Raw genomic sequence first — 12,083 nt, 5'->3', positions numbered from 1 at the left:
TGTTGAGTACAATTATTGAATTTTGGTTCAAGTAGTGACCATGTAAAAATGTGTATGAAATGTGTTTTTATTATCTTTGCTTTTGACATTAATAACGTTGTTTTAAGGCTTAAATGCTAAAATAATCCTTGTGTCTTATTTTGTTGGCCAATTTAGTCCATGTGTTTTTAATTTGGCCAATTTGGTCCCTGTGTTTAGCACTGTTAGCCAATATGGCCCATTTTGTTAAAATTGCCATTAAATAAACATGATAATTTTTTTCTTCTTCTTTTTCCTTTGAAAACCTATAAATTTTGTTGAAATTAATTTATAAAAATTGAATTAATTTAAAACTTCATTATAACTAAAACATAGCATTAGAAAAAAGATATTAAAAAAAAAAACTGGATGGGCGCAGGGCTGCTCAGCAATGTGGTTGGGGGGAGTGGGGCGATGACTGCATGATGAGAGGGGTGGGGTGGGGTGGGTGGCTGTGGCTTGGGGAGTTGGGGAGTTGGGGTTTTTGTGTGTGGGTGAGTTGTTGCTAGGGAGAAAGGGTGTTGCTGAAATAGTGTTGTCCCTTGGTTTTTAATTGCTTTTAGCTTTTAAATCTTATTTTTATTTCATAACTATTTATTTTATAGATTGAATTCAAATATTTGTATTTTTTATTAATATTTTAATGGCTTAAATGTTAAAATGGTCCCTGTGTTTTACACAATTGGCAAATTTAATCCCTGTGTTTTTAATTTGGTCAATTCAGTCCCCGTGTTTTACTCCGTTAGCCAATATTGTTCATTATGTTAAATTACCTTTAAAAAAATTCATTAAAATTTAAAAATTAATACAAAAAAATTGTTAAGTTCAGTTTATAATATTAATACAAATAACAAAATAAAAAAATTAATAAGAAATTCTGAAAAACCAACATACTGTGTCCTCCTCTCATGCTGCTGTCGCCACCCAACCCAACACCACAACCATCAGTTGCTTGCCAATACTGATGTTGAATCTTTATTTCACTCATATTTTGTGGGGGTGGGTGGGATGGAAAAAGGAAGAGAGAAAGAGAGATGGAGGAGTTGTGGGGAGGGAAGGGAGGGCTCAGGCTAGGTTTCTTTATCCCTCCAAGGGTTTGTTGGTTCGTAAATTTGTGCCCCTCACCTGGGCTAGGGCCCGATTCTTTGATGGCTCCAAGAGATAACCCATCAAAGAAACCTCCAATTGTTGTACTCATGATATTGAAAGGTGAGGCACTTTATTGCAATGAATGTGGAGCAGAGCAAAAGAATCAGCGAAAAGAAACTGAAGAACTTGGTTGCTATGTTGGGATTCGACAATTGAAAAACAGAGAGAGAGAGAGAGAGAGAGAGAGAGAGAGAGAGAGAGAGAGAGTAGGGTGGTGGCTGGGACTTCTCATGGTGGTTGTGGTGGCATGAGAACATAGAGGCTGTCGGGTTTCCAGATTGTTTTTTTAATATTTTGTTATTTTAATTCATACTTGTTTGCTTTGTAAATAGAACATAATAATTTTTAAAATTTTAAATGAATTTTTTAACGGCAATTTAACGAAATGGACAACATTGACTAACGGAGTAAAACACAGGGACTAAATTAGTCAAATTAAAAACACAAGGACTAAATTTGCCAATTGACTAAAACACAAGTACCATTTTAACATTTAAGCCTATTTTAATAGAAGTTTAACGGATTGAATTACATTAGCTAACGGTCTAAAACACAGAGACCAAATTAGCCAAATTGAAAACACATAGACTAAATTGGCCAACAGACTAAAACACACGGACTATTTTAGCATTTAAGCCTTTTTAAAATAAAAGAATATTCTATTTTAAACTACGGGGAAAGAAATTCGAACTCAGATGTAGAGTAAACATATCTGCTCTAGCAAACTTGCCTAAGCTATGTTTACAAATAACTAAATATTTATATGTTAAGTTTTTATATAAACAAATTTTGATGGAACCTCAAAAACCAAAGTTAAGTATTTCTCAAAAAAAAAAAAAAAAAAAACCAAAGTTAAAGTACGTTGACTTCTAATATGCATTAGTAAGTAGAGAAACGAATTTTAGTTGAAAAGATTCTGGAGGAAAAATGAAAAAGCATAGAGAGGAACCATTTTAAGAGGCGGTAACGGGTCGGGTTCATTCGGACTGGTTCGGACTCTGGATTGTGTCTTGGATTTGGCATAGCATCTGATCGGAGTCGCTTACTCCGTTTTTGATTGACTGAAATTTGGAAATGCCGGTGAGAGTGGCAGAGAGCTCCGCCCCTTCTCAACTTTCAGGTACTTCTCTATCGCTCCTTCTTTCTTTTTGAACATCGCCTTGCCCATTTCCTAGGGTTAGGGTTTTGGCCGAAATCTGGATTGTTTGGTATATGTTGTTGGATTGAATTCTCTCAAAGACGCTAGCTTTACTGTGTTTTTGCTTCCAATTATTTTGACTCACCATTTTTATCATAAAAATATGAATTTTGAATTCTATTTTACATATTACTGTGAAGGTTCAAATTGTGGACAGACCTCTCCCTCAGCTTGCTCACTTTTAAGCGTTGGACAGGTTTCTCTTTGCCCCTGACCCTTTTGTGATTGTTTTGCTGGTTAATATATTCTGGAATTGAAATTTAAGAATTGCCTATCTGTATTGACTTATTGAGCATAAGAAATGACATTTGGAAGTATAAATGTGTACCACTGGTAGTATGGCATTCTAGCATTAAGGTTATAATTCTGTGGCAGGCCTTCTCCGGCACTCAGAATGTGTCTAGTCTGCAAAAGGACGAAGCTTGGAGAGTAAATGTTCGTATACAGGGCTGTGACCTTGAACATGGTTATCTATGTGGAACCATGGAAGCCCTTAATGTTCCCATGGCAGACACACCGGTAAGAAGTTTCTGCTTTTCTTCGGTTGGTCTTCTGTCACCATGTGAGGATTGGCATTAAGGTTAAGAATTTCTCTTAAATGTATTAACAAATAAAAGAGTGAAGGAACAACTGAGTCTTTTCGGAACTGTTCTTTACAACATTTATTGACATAGTGGTCTGGAAAGACATTTATTTTAAGCATTTTCATATCACATTTCGATTTTCATACTGCTGTGATAATCTGTAGTCCATAGTCAATATCAGTGTGATATTCACGGATTATCGTGTGTCTCATAGGATATATGAATTAGGGGTTTAATAGCATGATTAGGATGCAAAAAGACTACCCTTGCATATTGATCGTATTTCATTGCAGACAGCTGACACCCCCCTTATTTTGATATTTTGGTAACCTTCACTGAGTATTTACTTTGTTTTTCTTAAATTTATGTTAGGTAGTTACCTTTTGGGAAGGAGAGATCGTTGACACCAAGAATTATACTTTCTTCACTGGAAAATGGGAAGCAACGTATGTTTCTTTTGTTCTTTTTACCTATATTTAAGCATGGAACCTAATTAGTTAATGCTAATGTGTTTGACTCTTTACAGACCAGAGGATGATATAAGGCACTGGACCAAGTTTCCTTCTTTTTCGGCTCTACAGAGCCATGTGGAAGTTGATGGCGGAAAATCATTAGATCTGAGTAACTATCAATACATATTCATGGTAACTGACGTAATTGCTTTATTATTCATTGGTAAAATCACTTCTTAAATGTCAAATGAAACGTTGATAAGGTCTTTGACTTCCTGGTGCAGAGATGGAAAGAGCAATACTTTGTGAATGTTAGCACAGACTGTGGGCTGACTATAGCTGGCTTTTACTATGTCTGTTTCTCTTGTAGTGATGGCTCCATCAATGGTTTCTATTACGATCCTAACAGCAGGTATACTCGCTGTTTCCCTTATTTTTTCCATTGTATACTTACTATCCTTACCATGCATTGTCTTGTGTTTTAATTTTTTCACTTACATTGCAACAAAGTGTTTGATAAAAGATTACTTGAACCAACCTGCAGCCCATTTCAGAAGCTTGAGCTGAAATCCACTAACGAGGGAAGACAAGGTTTCAGCTTTTCATCATACGAGCTGCGATAGAGTTGAATATACCTATGTATCCTACCAGAAATTGGACAACTTGGGAAATTTGTTGTACAAGCATTGTAGAATATCCCTTAGCTACTTTTATCTGGTAATTACCGTTTCTTATTGACTTGGGGGTGATATGAAATCAACGCATGTTTAGCCAAACTTTCAATTCAGAAGTTGAATTTATTTTTATGATCACAAGCAAAAAGATCCAAACTTTGGTTCTATATGATTCTTGTATGCTAACTTTTTCCCTAGATTTTCAATTACATATACATGTAGTTTCATAATTTCAACAAAGGCCCAATTGGGTAAATACCAACCAAACCCATGAATAGAAGTTGTGGTCCCCAATCCAGCTGTCCAAACTTCAAGGACAGTTTTCATCCAAACCATTCAATGACAGTTTTTCTTGGTGGAGATTCAACACAAACTAGAACAATTTGTCCCAAAAGAACTGATGAAAATTGGGCAATCACCAAGCCCTCATGATCAGACGTTGAAGACGATCACGGTCGTGGGACCCACAACACTCAACTTGTACAGCTTTATCAGCCAAAAGCAGGGCCCACTTTCAGAGTCTATCATTCTCAAGTTCCAGTGCCAACCAAAACCCCACATAACACAACCTTAGCATTTTACCTCCTTTTACTACATTGATGCGATGATGATGAGGACATTTATTCCTCAATGCAGCCCACAGAGACATCCTCGTGCATGAGCTCACGCAATTCGTAACTACAGTAAAAAAAATATATATATCTGAAAAATAATAATAATAAAAAAATACAGCCAAAATCTATACCCACTCGCACTGCATTTACCCCATTTCATGAGGGACGTGGCCCTCTTTTTATTTCTCTCTCTCTCTCTCTAACCACCCACCAGCTCTTATATAACTTCCCTCATTTCAACCTCCAACCATGTTTGCTTTCGTTTTCTCTTCCTCATCACTCAAAGTACACAAAAGATACCTCCCCTTATTATTGAATTCACAATTTGATGGTACAAGTAGCAAAGTTTGAAACAATTGTACAATTTCTAGACTGGGGTAGCTTCTAGTTTTTCAGAACTTGGTGGTATATATGGAAAGCTTGCTTTGTGATGAGGTGTGGCCTTCAAGTCCTGCTGTGAATGATCCTATGAGTCAAATGGATCATTGTGGATCAAACAGTTACTGTGGATCATCAATGTACACAACTAAGGAAGACTTTAAGCAGGCTCTTGCCATATGCTTGGGGAAGGAGATGAGTTACATGCCTGGACCTAACTATGCAGAGAAATTGTGTTCAAATAGTTTGATCATTGCTAGGTTTAAAAGCATTCACTGGTTTATCAAGGTCAGTATATATATAAAGTTGAACTGTCGGAGACTACCCTTTTCTTAGCAAAGCAAGAACTATCATATATCTTATGTTCAGAGTTATTTCTTCTTGAAGAATCATGGAAATAATCTCCCTCTCTCTCTCTCTCTCTATATATATATATATGTATGTATGTATATTAGTTTGTTTATATGTTTATTTGTGTTTCCAGTGTAGAAGTCGGTTGAACCTCTCCCTTGGAACTGTTTTCTATGCTGCAAATTACCTTGATCGATTCATATCTATGAACCATTGTAATGTAAGAAATATAACACGATGCATCATTTTCTTTAACTTTTCCAATTTTCCAATTTCTTTAGTTTTTTTTTTTTTGGGGATAAAAAGTTGACTGCAAATGTGCATTATCTATGTATTTTCAGGGATTGGAATATTGGATGGTGGACTTGTTGTCTGTTGCCTGTTTATCCATTGCCATCAAATTCAACGATACCTGCACTCCGACGCTGCTCGAAATTCAGGTAACTATCAGTTGATGTAATTTGTTTAACTTCTTGGAAATGCCATCATCTTCTATCATTGTTGACTGCGCTGTCCTATATATATGTTGAAGATGGAAGATCTTGACCATTTATTTGAGCCAAGCACAATCCAAAGAATGGAAATGATGCTGCTAAAGGCATTAGGATGGCGCCTTGCTTCTACAACATCTTATTCTTACCTAGAATTGTTGATACGGATCATGGACTCTTTGAAACCTCAACTTCATCAAGAGTTCATTGCCCGAGTCAACAAGTTGCTTCTTGGAGCTATTTCAGGTACAGATATATACTAATTATATCAATTATACTGATATAGAAAGAAAAAAAATGAAACCAACCAATGTATATGAACGGTCCAGATTTGAAGCTGCTGGGTTTTAGGCCAAGTGTGATTACCATGTCTGCCCTAAGGTGCAGTCTGGACAAGTTACAAACTTCAACAGCAACATCTGATGCCTGCCTCACTTGTCTTACAAGTCTCTTGGATCATGATCGAAAGGTTAAGCATCAAAATCCCTTTTTTGTTTTTTTTTCTTCTTCTGTTTTTCGTAATTAATATGTGATATTTTACTGTTTTATTGATTGGTTTGTGATGAACTTATAATGTAGGCTGAGTTGGTGAAATGCCATAAGATCATGGAAGAGCAATCGGTTGATGGCTTGGACAACTTAATGGGTCACGAGATTTTCCATTTCTGCCCTTCAAGTCCCACAACAGTGTTGTTGAAGGAGCGTATTAACTCTTATGATAACCATGTTGATTTCTCTCTCTTTAATATGAGAGGCCGAAACATGATCAATGCGGAACCAGGGAGGAGGATCAACAAGAGAAAGAGAGAAGAAGATGATCAGTAAAACATGTTTTTTTATTTAATAAATTTCTCTCAACTGTTCAAAAACATTAAGATTGTCAAGAAAATCCTGACACAGAATTTCTCTCCTGCATGCATATTAGTTCCACACGTCTACACATTAATTGTGGTTGCCTTTTCTTATATATGCTATTGCTGGACTGATACCAAACTCAAGCTTGCCAATTTATTTTGATGAGACTGGGGAATTGGGATCATGAAATTATAAACGTTAATGGTAAATGTTACTATACATTTCTGGTGTATTTTTTTCTTTTCTCATGTTTGTTGTTGAGAATATAAAATTTTAATTATTATCTTAAATAAGTGACTTATAATTTAAGTAGTTAAGAACATTTATTTCTCCACCCAATGTCAAAATTAGATTCAACGTTCTTTCAATATCGTTGGTATAAAAAAGAAAAACTTAATATCTTAAAGAACTTCTAGTTCATGAAATGTGACACATAAGAATTAAAGTTCACCCCACAAGACACAAGGTAAACGATATCCATAATCTCCAACCATAAGAAAGAGGGTCCCACCACAATATACAGCATATGACGTGGAAAGTTCTTTGCCAAGTGTTATGTGTGTTGAGTGTGGATAAGGAAGGTAAAGAAGACATAGCATAGCATAGAACAAAACCCAAAAAACCAGAAAAAAGAAGAAACCATGGCAACTTCATCTACCATAATATCGTCTTCTCTCCTTCCCACCAGAGTTTTAACAGCAAATTCTCAAAACCAGCAACTCTGCCTTTTACGGAATGGGGCTCTGCCTGGCACAGCCTCCAAAAGAAGTGCTGCCTTCAGAGTTCAAGCTGCCAAGCTTCCTGCTGGGGTTTGTTTTTAATTTGTTCCTCCTGTCTCTCCGTTATTCTGTCATAAAAGTTTACTTATTTCTTCAATTATATTGTATTTGTATGCATATTTTACCCTTTTGAGAGAAATATAATTTTGTGTTTTGAAAACATAAAATATGCATCTAAAATTTCAGGTGGTGGTGCCAAAAGTAGAGCCAAAATTTGAGGCCCCCTTCCTTGGGTTCACCAGGACTGCAGAAATATGGAACTCTAGAGCTTGCATGATTGGACTTATTGGAACTTTCATTGTAGAATTGGTAAAATTCTTATTCTTCTTCTTGTTTTTATGGTCTGGTTTTTGAAAATTGAGGAAGTTTGAGGTTTTTTTGGCTGACCTGTTTTATATTGGTTTCATGATTTTCAGATATTGAACAAAGGAATATTACAGTTGATTGGAGTGGAAATTGGAAAAGGTCTTGATATTCCTCTGTGATCATTGTTTAAAGGGGGAACTTTATTTGTAACAAGCACTGGTTCAAAACTGCATTTTGTAATTCATCTCAAGTGGGTTGCTCTGTTTTGCACCTCAAATTAATTTGTGCGCAGATCAGACTTTGTAATATATAGAACTTATGCTGCAAGGAACCCCATGCTTCGTTTTCGATTGCTGTCATTCTTTTGTAGGCTAAACGGTATAGCATCTAAAATGAGCTCTTCTGATCTTTCCTATCTTCTTATGTCCATGACGACCCTTGATTCTGTTTTCTTCATGAGCTCGGCCAATTCGCATGCCGTACAATCTTCAATGCTTCTGGTTTAAGGTCAATCGGAACTCAGATTTGATGCACATTAAAATGGAGCTTGATAATTACAGTCTATCGGCAACAAAATCACCAGGGTTGATCTATTAATAATCAAAATTTAGTTCAACAATTCAGACCCTGGTCCCACAAAGTCTCGGATGACCGCTAACCACTCTGATGACAAAATTTCTTTCTGAGGGATTGTACATCAAACTTGCATGTAGCTGCCACCATAGATTCCTCTACATTATCTAGAGATAGGTACACATACATGTCATGATCTCACATGGCGTAAAGATACCGCATGAAGGTGTTTGGTGCATTTTCTCATCTAGTTGTATATCATTACAGAGTGCAAAGGGCATATGAGGGATTGGAGCAAATCTACACATTCCTTGTGATACATATCACCAAAGAAGAGAACCTCAAACGGCCACTGCAGATACTGGGAATGAAGACATTACAGGACCCTGCTGATTCGAGCATCTATAATTGGAACTTCTGAATTGGTATTAGACATGTCCAGTGCTTGGGCCAATGACAGCCGGCGATTTCTCCATATAGCCTCTGCCCATCTCTTTGCTTTTTCTCCTTGATCCTTTCGGTTCTGTTGGACACAAAGTACTTCTGCATACCCGCCTACACAATCAATTAACTATATCAGTCCAGACAACCTGTTTAGAATCTTTAAATTGAAAAATCTTCATGTCAAATAGCTGCAATGATAAAGGTCATAGCAGGCTTCCATCCAGACAGACCTATTCTACTTGAATTGGAGCCCTGGAAGTTTATCACAACTCCTTAGGTACATTTGTTCTTTTCTTAAAACTGGTATAACATCTATGCAATAATACCAAATCTCTTGTAAGAATATGCAAAGCCGATTTTGCAAAAAAGGTCATTGTTCGGTTATAATATCTAGTTAAGATTATACTCAAAGTGCATGCTGAGAAACCATTTGGATGCTTAGCCATTACCTCTTGCAAGGGCCACTATATCACTTCTATCTACCTTTGCTTCAGTACCTACACAACCCAATAAAGAGCAATGAACAATTATTACCCGCTCTCAAATGTGGAGAAACTTATGGCACACTTAACACATACCTTTGGTCTCAAATGGTGGAGCTTTCAGCAACTCTATCGCCCTTCTATAAAGGCCCTGTCAATTGTAGGGGGAGGGGGACGAATAAGGCCATAGAAAGAAAGTATAGCAAGAAAACACGAGATTCTAAAGTTGATAGAAAGAAGTAGATAGGATAATATACAAGTTCTAACCTCTTGAATCAAAAGAGAACTAGAATGCTCTAGCATTGCTTTACGCCGAAACATGAGAGCTATGCAGGTTAAAACAACACCAACCTTGGGATGGTGAGAGCCTACACAAAAATCAAGGAAACCACAAGGATATCAACTGATCGTTCAATAAAAATTCTGAGAACTTTTGCATCACTCATAACAAAAGTAATAACAAAGCAACACACCAAAATGTTCCTCTGTTATGGTTAAAGCCCTAGTCAATATCTCCTCGGCATCAGCAAAGTTCCTAAAAGGACACAGGTTAATCTCATGGTCAATCTAGCTAAAAAATGAAAAAAGAAAGGCTCAACAGTAGTCAAGAACTTACCCCAAGTGAGCCTCAAGCTGTCCCAAAGCACATGTAGCAGCAAGGGAAACTTCCTCTGGTGACATATTACAGGCTGCCAATGCATTTGAGTTACTGAACTCTTTATTCTTGGAAACCCCTTGAATAACATTCTGGTAGACATCCTTTGCCAGCGAAAATTTCTGTGACGCATGTAAGAATTCTCCATAGGATAAAGCAGCACTACCTGCATAGCTTTAAACTTATCATCTCATGTCGACCAATGTCATGTCTAAGCCACGATGACATATAAAATGAACCTCACCGGTGATTTCCAGGTTGTCCTTAAGTCCTCGAAAGAAAGACTCAGCTGCAAAGAACCCAAATTCAGAATTTGCTTTTCCTGATACTCAGAAATGTACTAGTTGGGGCAAATGTGAGAGTAAATTTAGACAAAGGCTAAGTTAGCCTTTAGCTGTACCTGACACAGTATTACCATGGACAAGCTCAACAAGCCCTTTTACTGCTCTAGCACGAGCATGTATAACCTCAGAATCTCCACCATTAGATCCAGGCTCGTTCTTCACCAACAGTTCTAAGAATTTATCTGCGAGCACTGATGAGGTATCATCCTATAAGAAAACATTTACATATACTTAAACCATATAAAAATACAAGAAAACATTTCTGATCGTTCTCATGGTGATTACCTGCTCCAACTCTAAGTGAAGTCCAACAAGAGCCTCCAAGGCGGCAACTTTAACAAAAGCCGGAATGATTTATTAGTCAATAGGTCATTCTATTAAGGAAATTTAAAATATTAAAATATAAAAAAATCTTACCCCTGACACCAATTGAACAGCTGGTCAAGTCTTGAACTTTTTGCAGTTTATCCATTGCTTCATCAAAATTTCCTCTGAAAAATTAAATATGAGTTTCTTAATCCATCAAGCATAGAACTTGATTGGGTTTTGCAATGACCCAAAAGAAAAGAAAAAAGAAAAAACCTTTCAGATGATAAAGTGGACATGGCCAATAAAACCATTCCCCTTGAATTATCACCAGCAGGGTCCTGCCCTTCACTTGGCTGAGTCGAAAGGCACTGTTCCAATACAAGCAGACCTTGTGCATACGATTCATCTACATTTCCCATATATCCAAAATTAAAATAAAACTTCAATTCCAGAATTCAATTTCAAAATTGAAAAAAAATGGGAAATTGAGAAGACGAGAGTTGAAAAGGGACCTGATTTCTGGGACCTGGCATGAGAGAGAGCGTAGTTGATCATCTGAAGAGCAACAGGGTTGGCGTTTGAGCCGTTGATCCCATCGTGAACTAGTCTGGACGGTGGTGATCGTTGAAGGAGGGAGGGCCCGAGCTTGGCGGTTCGAGCAACGGTAGCCCCAGCTCGTGATAGCTTAACTGCGGTGTGAATCATTGCCGGTTGCTGGTTTCTCTTCCTGAATAGGAATATCCAAAACCCCAAATTGGAATGCGAGGGGTTTTTGTTTGTTGTCCAAAAAAATATAATAGGGAAATTGGAAAATCAATTTTTTGATATTTTCTTATTATTTTATTTTCGAATTTAATTATATTTGTAAGGGAAAACTCAATCAAATTCAATTTACCCTTTCACCCACGAAAAAAAATAAATAAATCAAGTCACCCCTTTTCTTTAGCAAATCCAATTTACTTCAAATTGACAAGCTTGTCTATAAAGAATTTTTTTTGTTGGGCATGAACTCTTATTTCATTTTAGTTTTTCAATTACTTGGATTTTCATGGACTATTGTTTTGCGTATTTGTCCCTTTAAAATGAAGTAGTTGCGTTGAAAATTTTTTTATCGTAAATGAGGGTAATTTTGGGTAATTTTAATTTAACATGTGTATATACACTTATCTTAGTACATGTTTATACACTCATATAATTAATTAACTCACTTGGTAACTAAATTTTGGAAAAAGTTTTGAGGCCTCTAAGTACAATTGTTTTACCTGCATTATCATGTGTCCAGCACTTTTCCAAATCCTTGTTTTTGTTCTTATCAATTGGAAATGATTGTTTTTTACATGTATTAAGATGCAGGGCATCAGGAGGCTATCTTTTCCTAGCCAGTCCATGATCTTCTATCTTCTTCTATATTCCCAAATCAAACTTTT

At 36.6% G+C, this 12,083-nt stretch overlaps 4 protein-coding genes across 4 annotated transcripts; 3 read left to right on the top strand and 1 right to left on the bottom strand.

The window, feature by feature from the left end:
• The first annotated feature begins 2,024 nt into the window (after positions 1-2,024).
• On the top strand, positions 2,025-4,242 carry LOC117631545 (glucose-induced degradation protein 4 homolog). The gene is made up of 7 exons (XM_034364772.1): positions 2,025-2,287; positions 2,506-2,561; positions 2,741-2,884; positions 3,322-3,395; positions 3,476-3,593; positions 3,686-3,813; positions 3,946-4,242. The coding sequence occupies exons 1-7, from the start codon at positions 2,242-2,244 to the stop codon at positions 4,022-4,024; spliced, it is 645 nt and encodes a 214-aa protein (XP_034220663.1). The 5' UTR covers positions 2,025-2,241; the 3' UTR covers positions 4,025-4,242.
• Positions 4,243-5,082: 840 nt separating this feature from the next.
• Positions 5,083-6,493, top strand: LOC117630506 (putative cyclin-D7-1). Its single transcript, XM_034363214.1, has 6 exons — positions 5,083-5,355; positions 5,552-5,638; positions 5,760-5,858; positions 5,951-6,155; positions 6,239-6,355; positions 6,489-6,493. Exons 1-6 carry the CDS (start codon positions 5,101-5,103, stop codon positions 6,491-6,493), a joined length of 768 nt encoding a protein of 255 aa, XP_034219105.1. The 5' UTR covers positions 5,083-5,100.
• Positions 6,494-7,345: 852 nt separating this feature from the next.
• On the top strand, positions 7,346-8,208 carry LOC117631992 (light-harvesting complex-like protein OHP1, chloroplastic). Its single transcript, XM_034365350.1, has 3 exons — positions 7,346-7,573; positions 7,730-7,852; positions 7,960-8,208. Exons 1-3 carry the CDS (start codon positions 7,406-7,408, stop codon positions 8,026-8,028), a joined length of 360 nt encoding a protein of 119 aa, XP_034221241.1. The 5' UTR covers positions 7,346-7,405; the 3' UTR covers positions 8,029-8,208.
• A 208-nt stretch (positions 8,209-8,416) lies between these two features.
• On the bottom strand, positions 8,417-11,480 carry LOC117631991. The gene is made up of 12 exons (XM_034365349.1): positions 11,169-11,480; positions 10,930-11,062; positions 10,765-10,838; positions 10,633-10,679; positions 10,404-10,554; positions 10,248-10,292; positions 9,965-10,169; positions 9,822-9,883; positions 9,616-9,716; positions 9,445-9,499; positions 9,316-9,363; positions 8,417-8,977 (listed from the first exon to the last, which is right to left on the bottom strand). The coding sequence occupies exons 1-12, from the start codon at positions 11,359-11,361 to the stop codon at positions 8,799-8,801; spliced, it is 1,293 nt and encodes a 430-aa protein (XP_034221240.1). The 5' UTR covers positions 11,362-11,480; the 3' UTR covers positions 8,417-8,798.
• Between the last annotated feature and the right edge of the window lie 603 nt (positions 11,481-12,083).

The sequence above is a fragment of the Prunus dulcis genome, chromosome 6 (assembly GCF_902201215.1).
Source record: "Prunus dulcis chromosome 6, ALMONDv2, whole genome shotgun sequence".
Taxonomy (NCBI): Eukaryota; Viridiplantae; Streptophyta; class Magnoliopsida; order Rosales; family Rosaceae; genus Prunus; species Prunus dulcis.
This window is presented reverse-complemented; position numbering and strand designations above follow the sequence as displayed.

Bases quoted from the DNA above. Each gene is read 5' to 3' on its own strand.
- LOC117631992 (XM_034365350.1), top strand. From the start codon at position 7,406: ATGGCAACTTCATCTACCATAATATCGTCTTCTCTCCTTCCCACCAGA. The intron at 7,574-7,729 runs GTTTGTTTTTAA...CTAAAATTTCAG, and splicing joins CTGCCAAGCTTCCTGCTGGG to GTGGTGGTGCCAAAAGTAGA. The intron at 7,853-7,959 runs GTAAAATTCTTA...CATGATTTTCAG, and splicing joins GAACTTTCATTGTAGAATTG to ATATTGAACAAAGGAATATT.
- LOC117631991 (XM_034365349.1), bottom strand. From the start codon at position 11,361: ATGATTCACACCGCAGTTAAGCTATCACGAGCTGGGGCTACCGTTGCT. The intron at 10,680-10,764 runs GTAAGATTTTTT...CTTTTGTTAAAG, and splicing joins CTGTTCAATTGGTGTCAGGG to TTGCCGCCTTGGAGGCTCTT. The intron at 9,364-9,444 runs GTATGTGTTAAG...TGGGTTGTGTAG, and splicing joins TCCACCATTTGAGACCAAAG to GTACTGAAGCAAAGGTAGAT.
- LOC117631545 (XM_034364772.1), top strand. From the start codon at position 2,242: ATGCCGGTGAGAGTGGCAGAGAGCTCCGCCCCTTCTCAACTTTCAG. The intron at 2,288-2,505 runs GTACTTCTCTAT...ATTACTGTGAAG, and splicing joins CGCCCCTTCTCAACTTTCAG to GTTCAAATTGTGGACAGACC. The intron at 3,396-3,475 runs GTATGTTTCTTT...GACTCTTTACAG, and splicing joins ACTGGAAAATGGGAAGCAAC to ACCAGAGGATGATATAAGGC.
- LOC117630506 (XM_034363214.1), top strand. From the start codon at position 5,101: ATGGAAAGCTTGCTTTGTGATGAGGTGTGGCCTTCAAGTCCTGCTGTG. The intron at 5,356-5,551 runs GTCAGTATATAT...TTGTGTTTCCAG, and splicing joins GCATTCACTGGTTTATCAAG to TGTAGAAGTCGGTTGAACCT. The intron at 5,859-5,950 runs GTAACTATCAGT...TATATGTTGAAG, and splicing joins CGACGCTGCTCGAAATTCAG to ATGGAAGATCTTGACCATTT.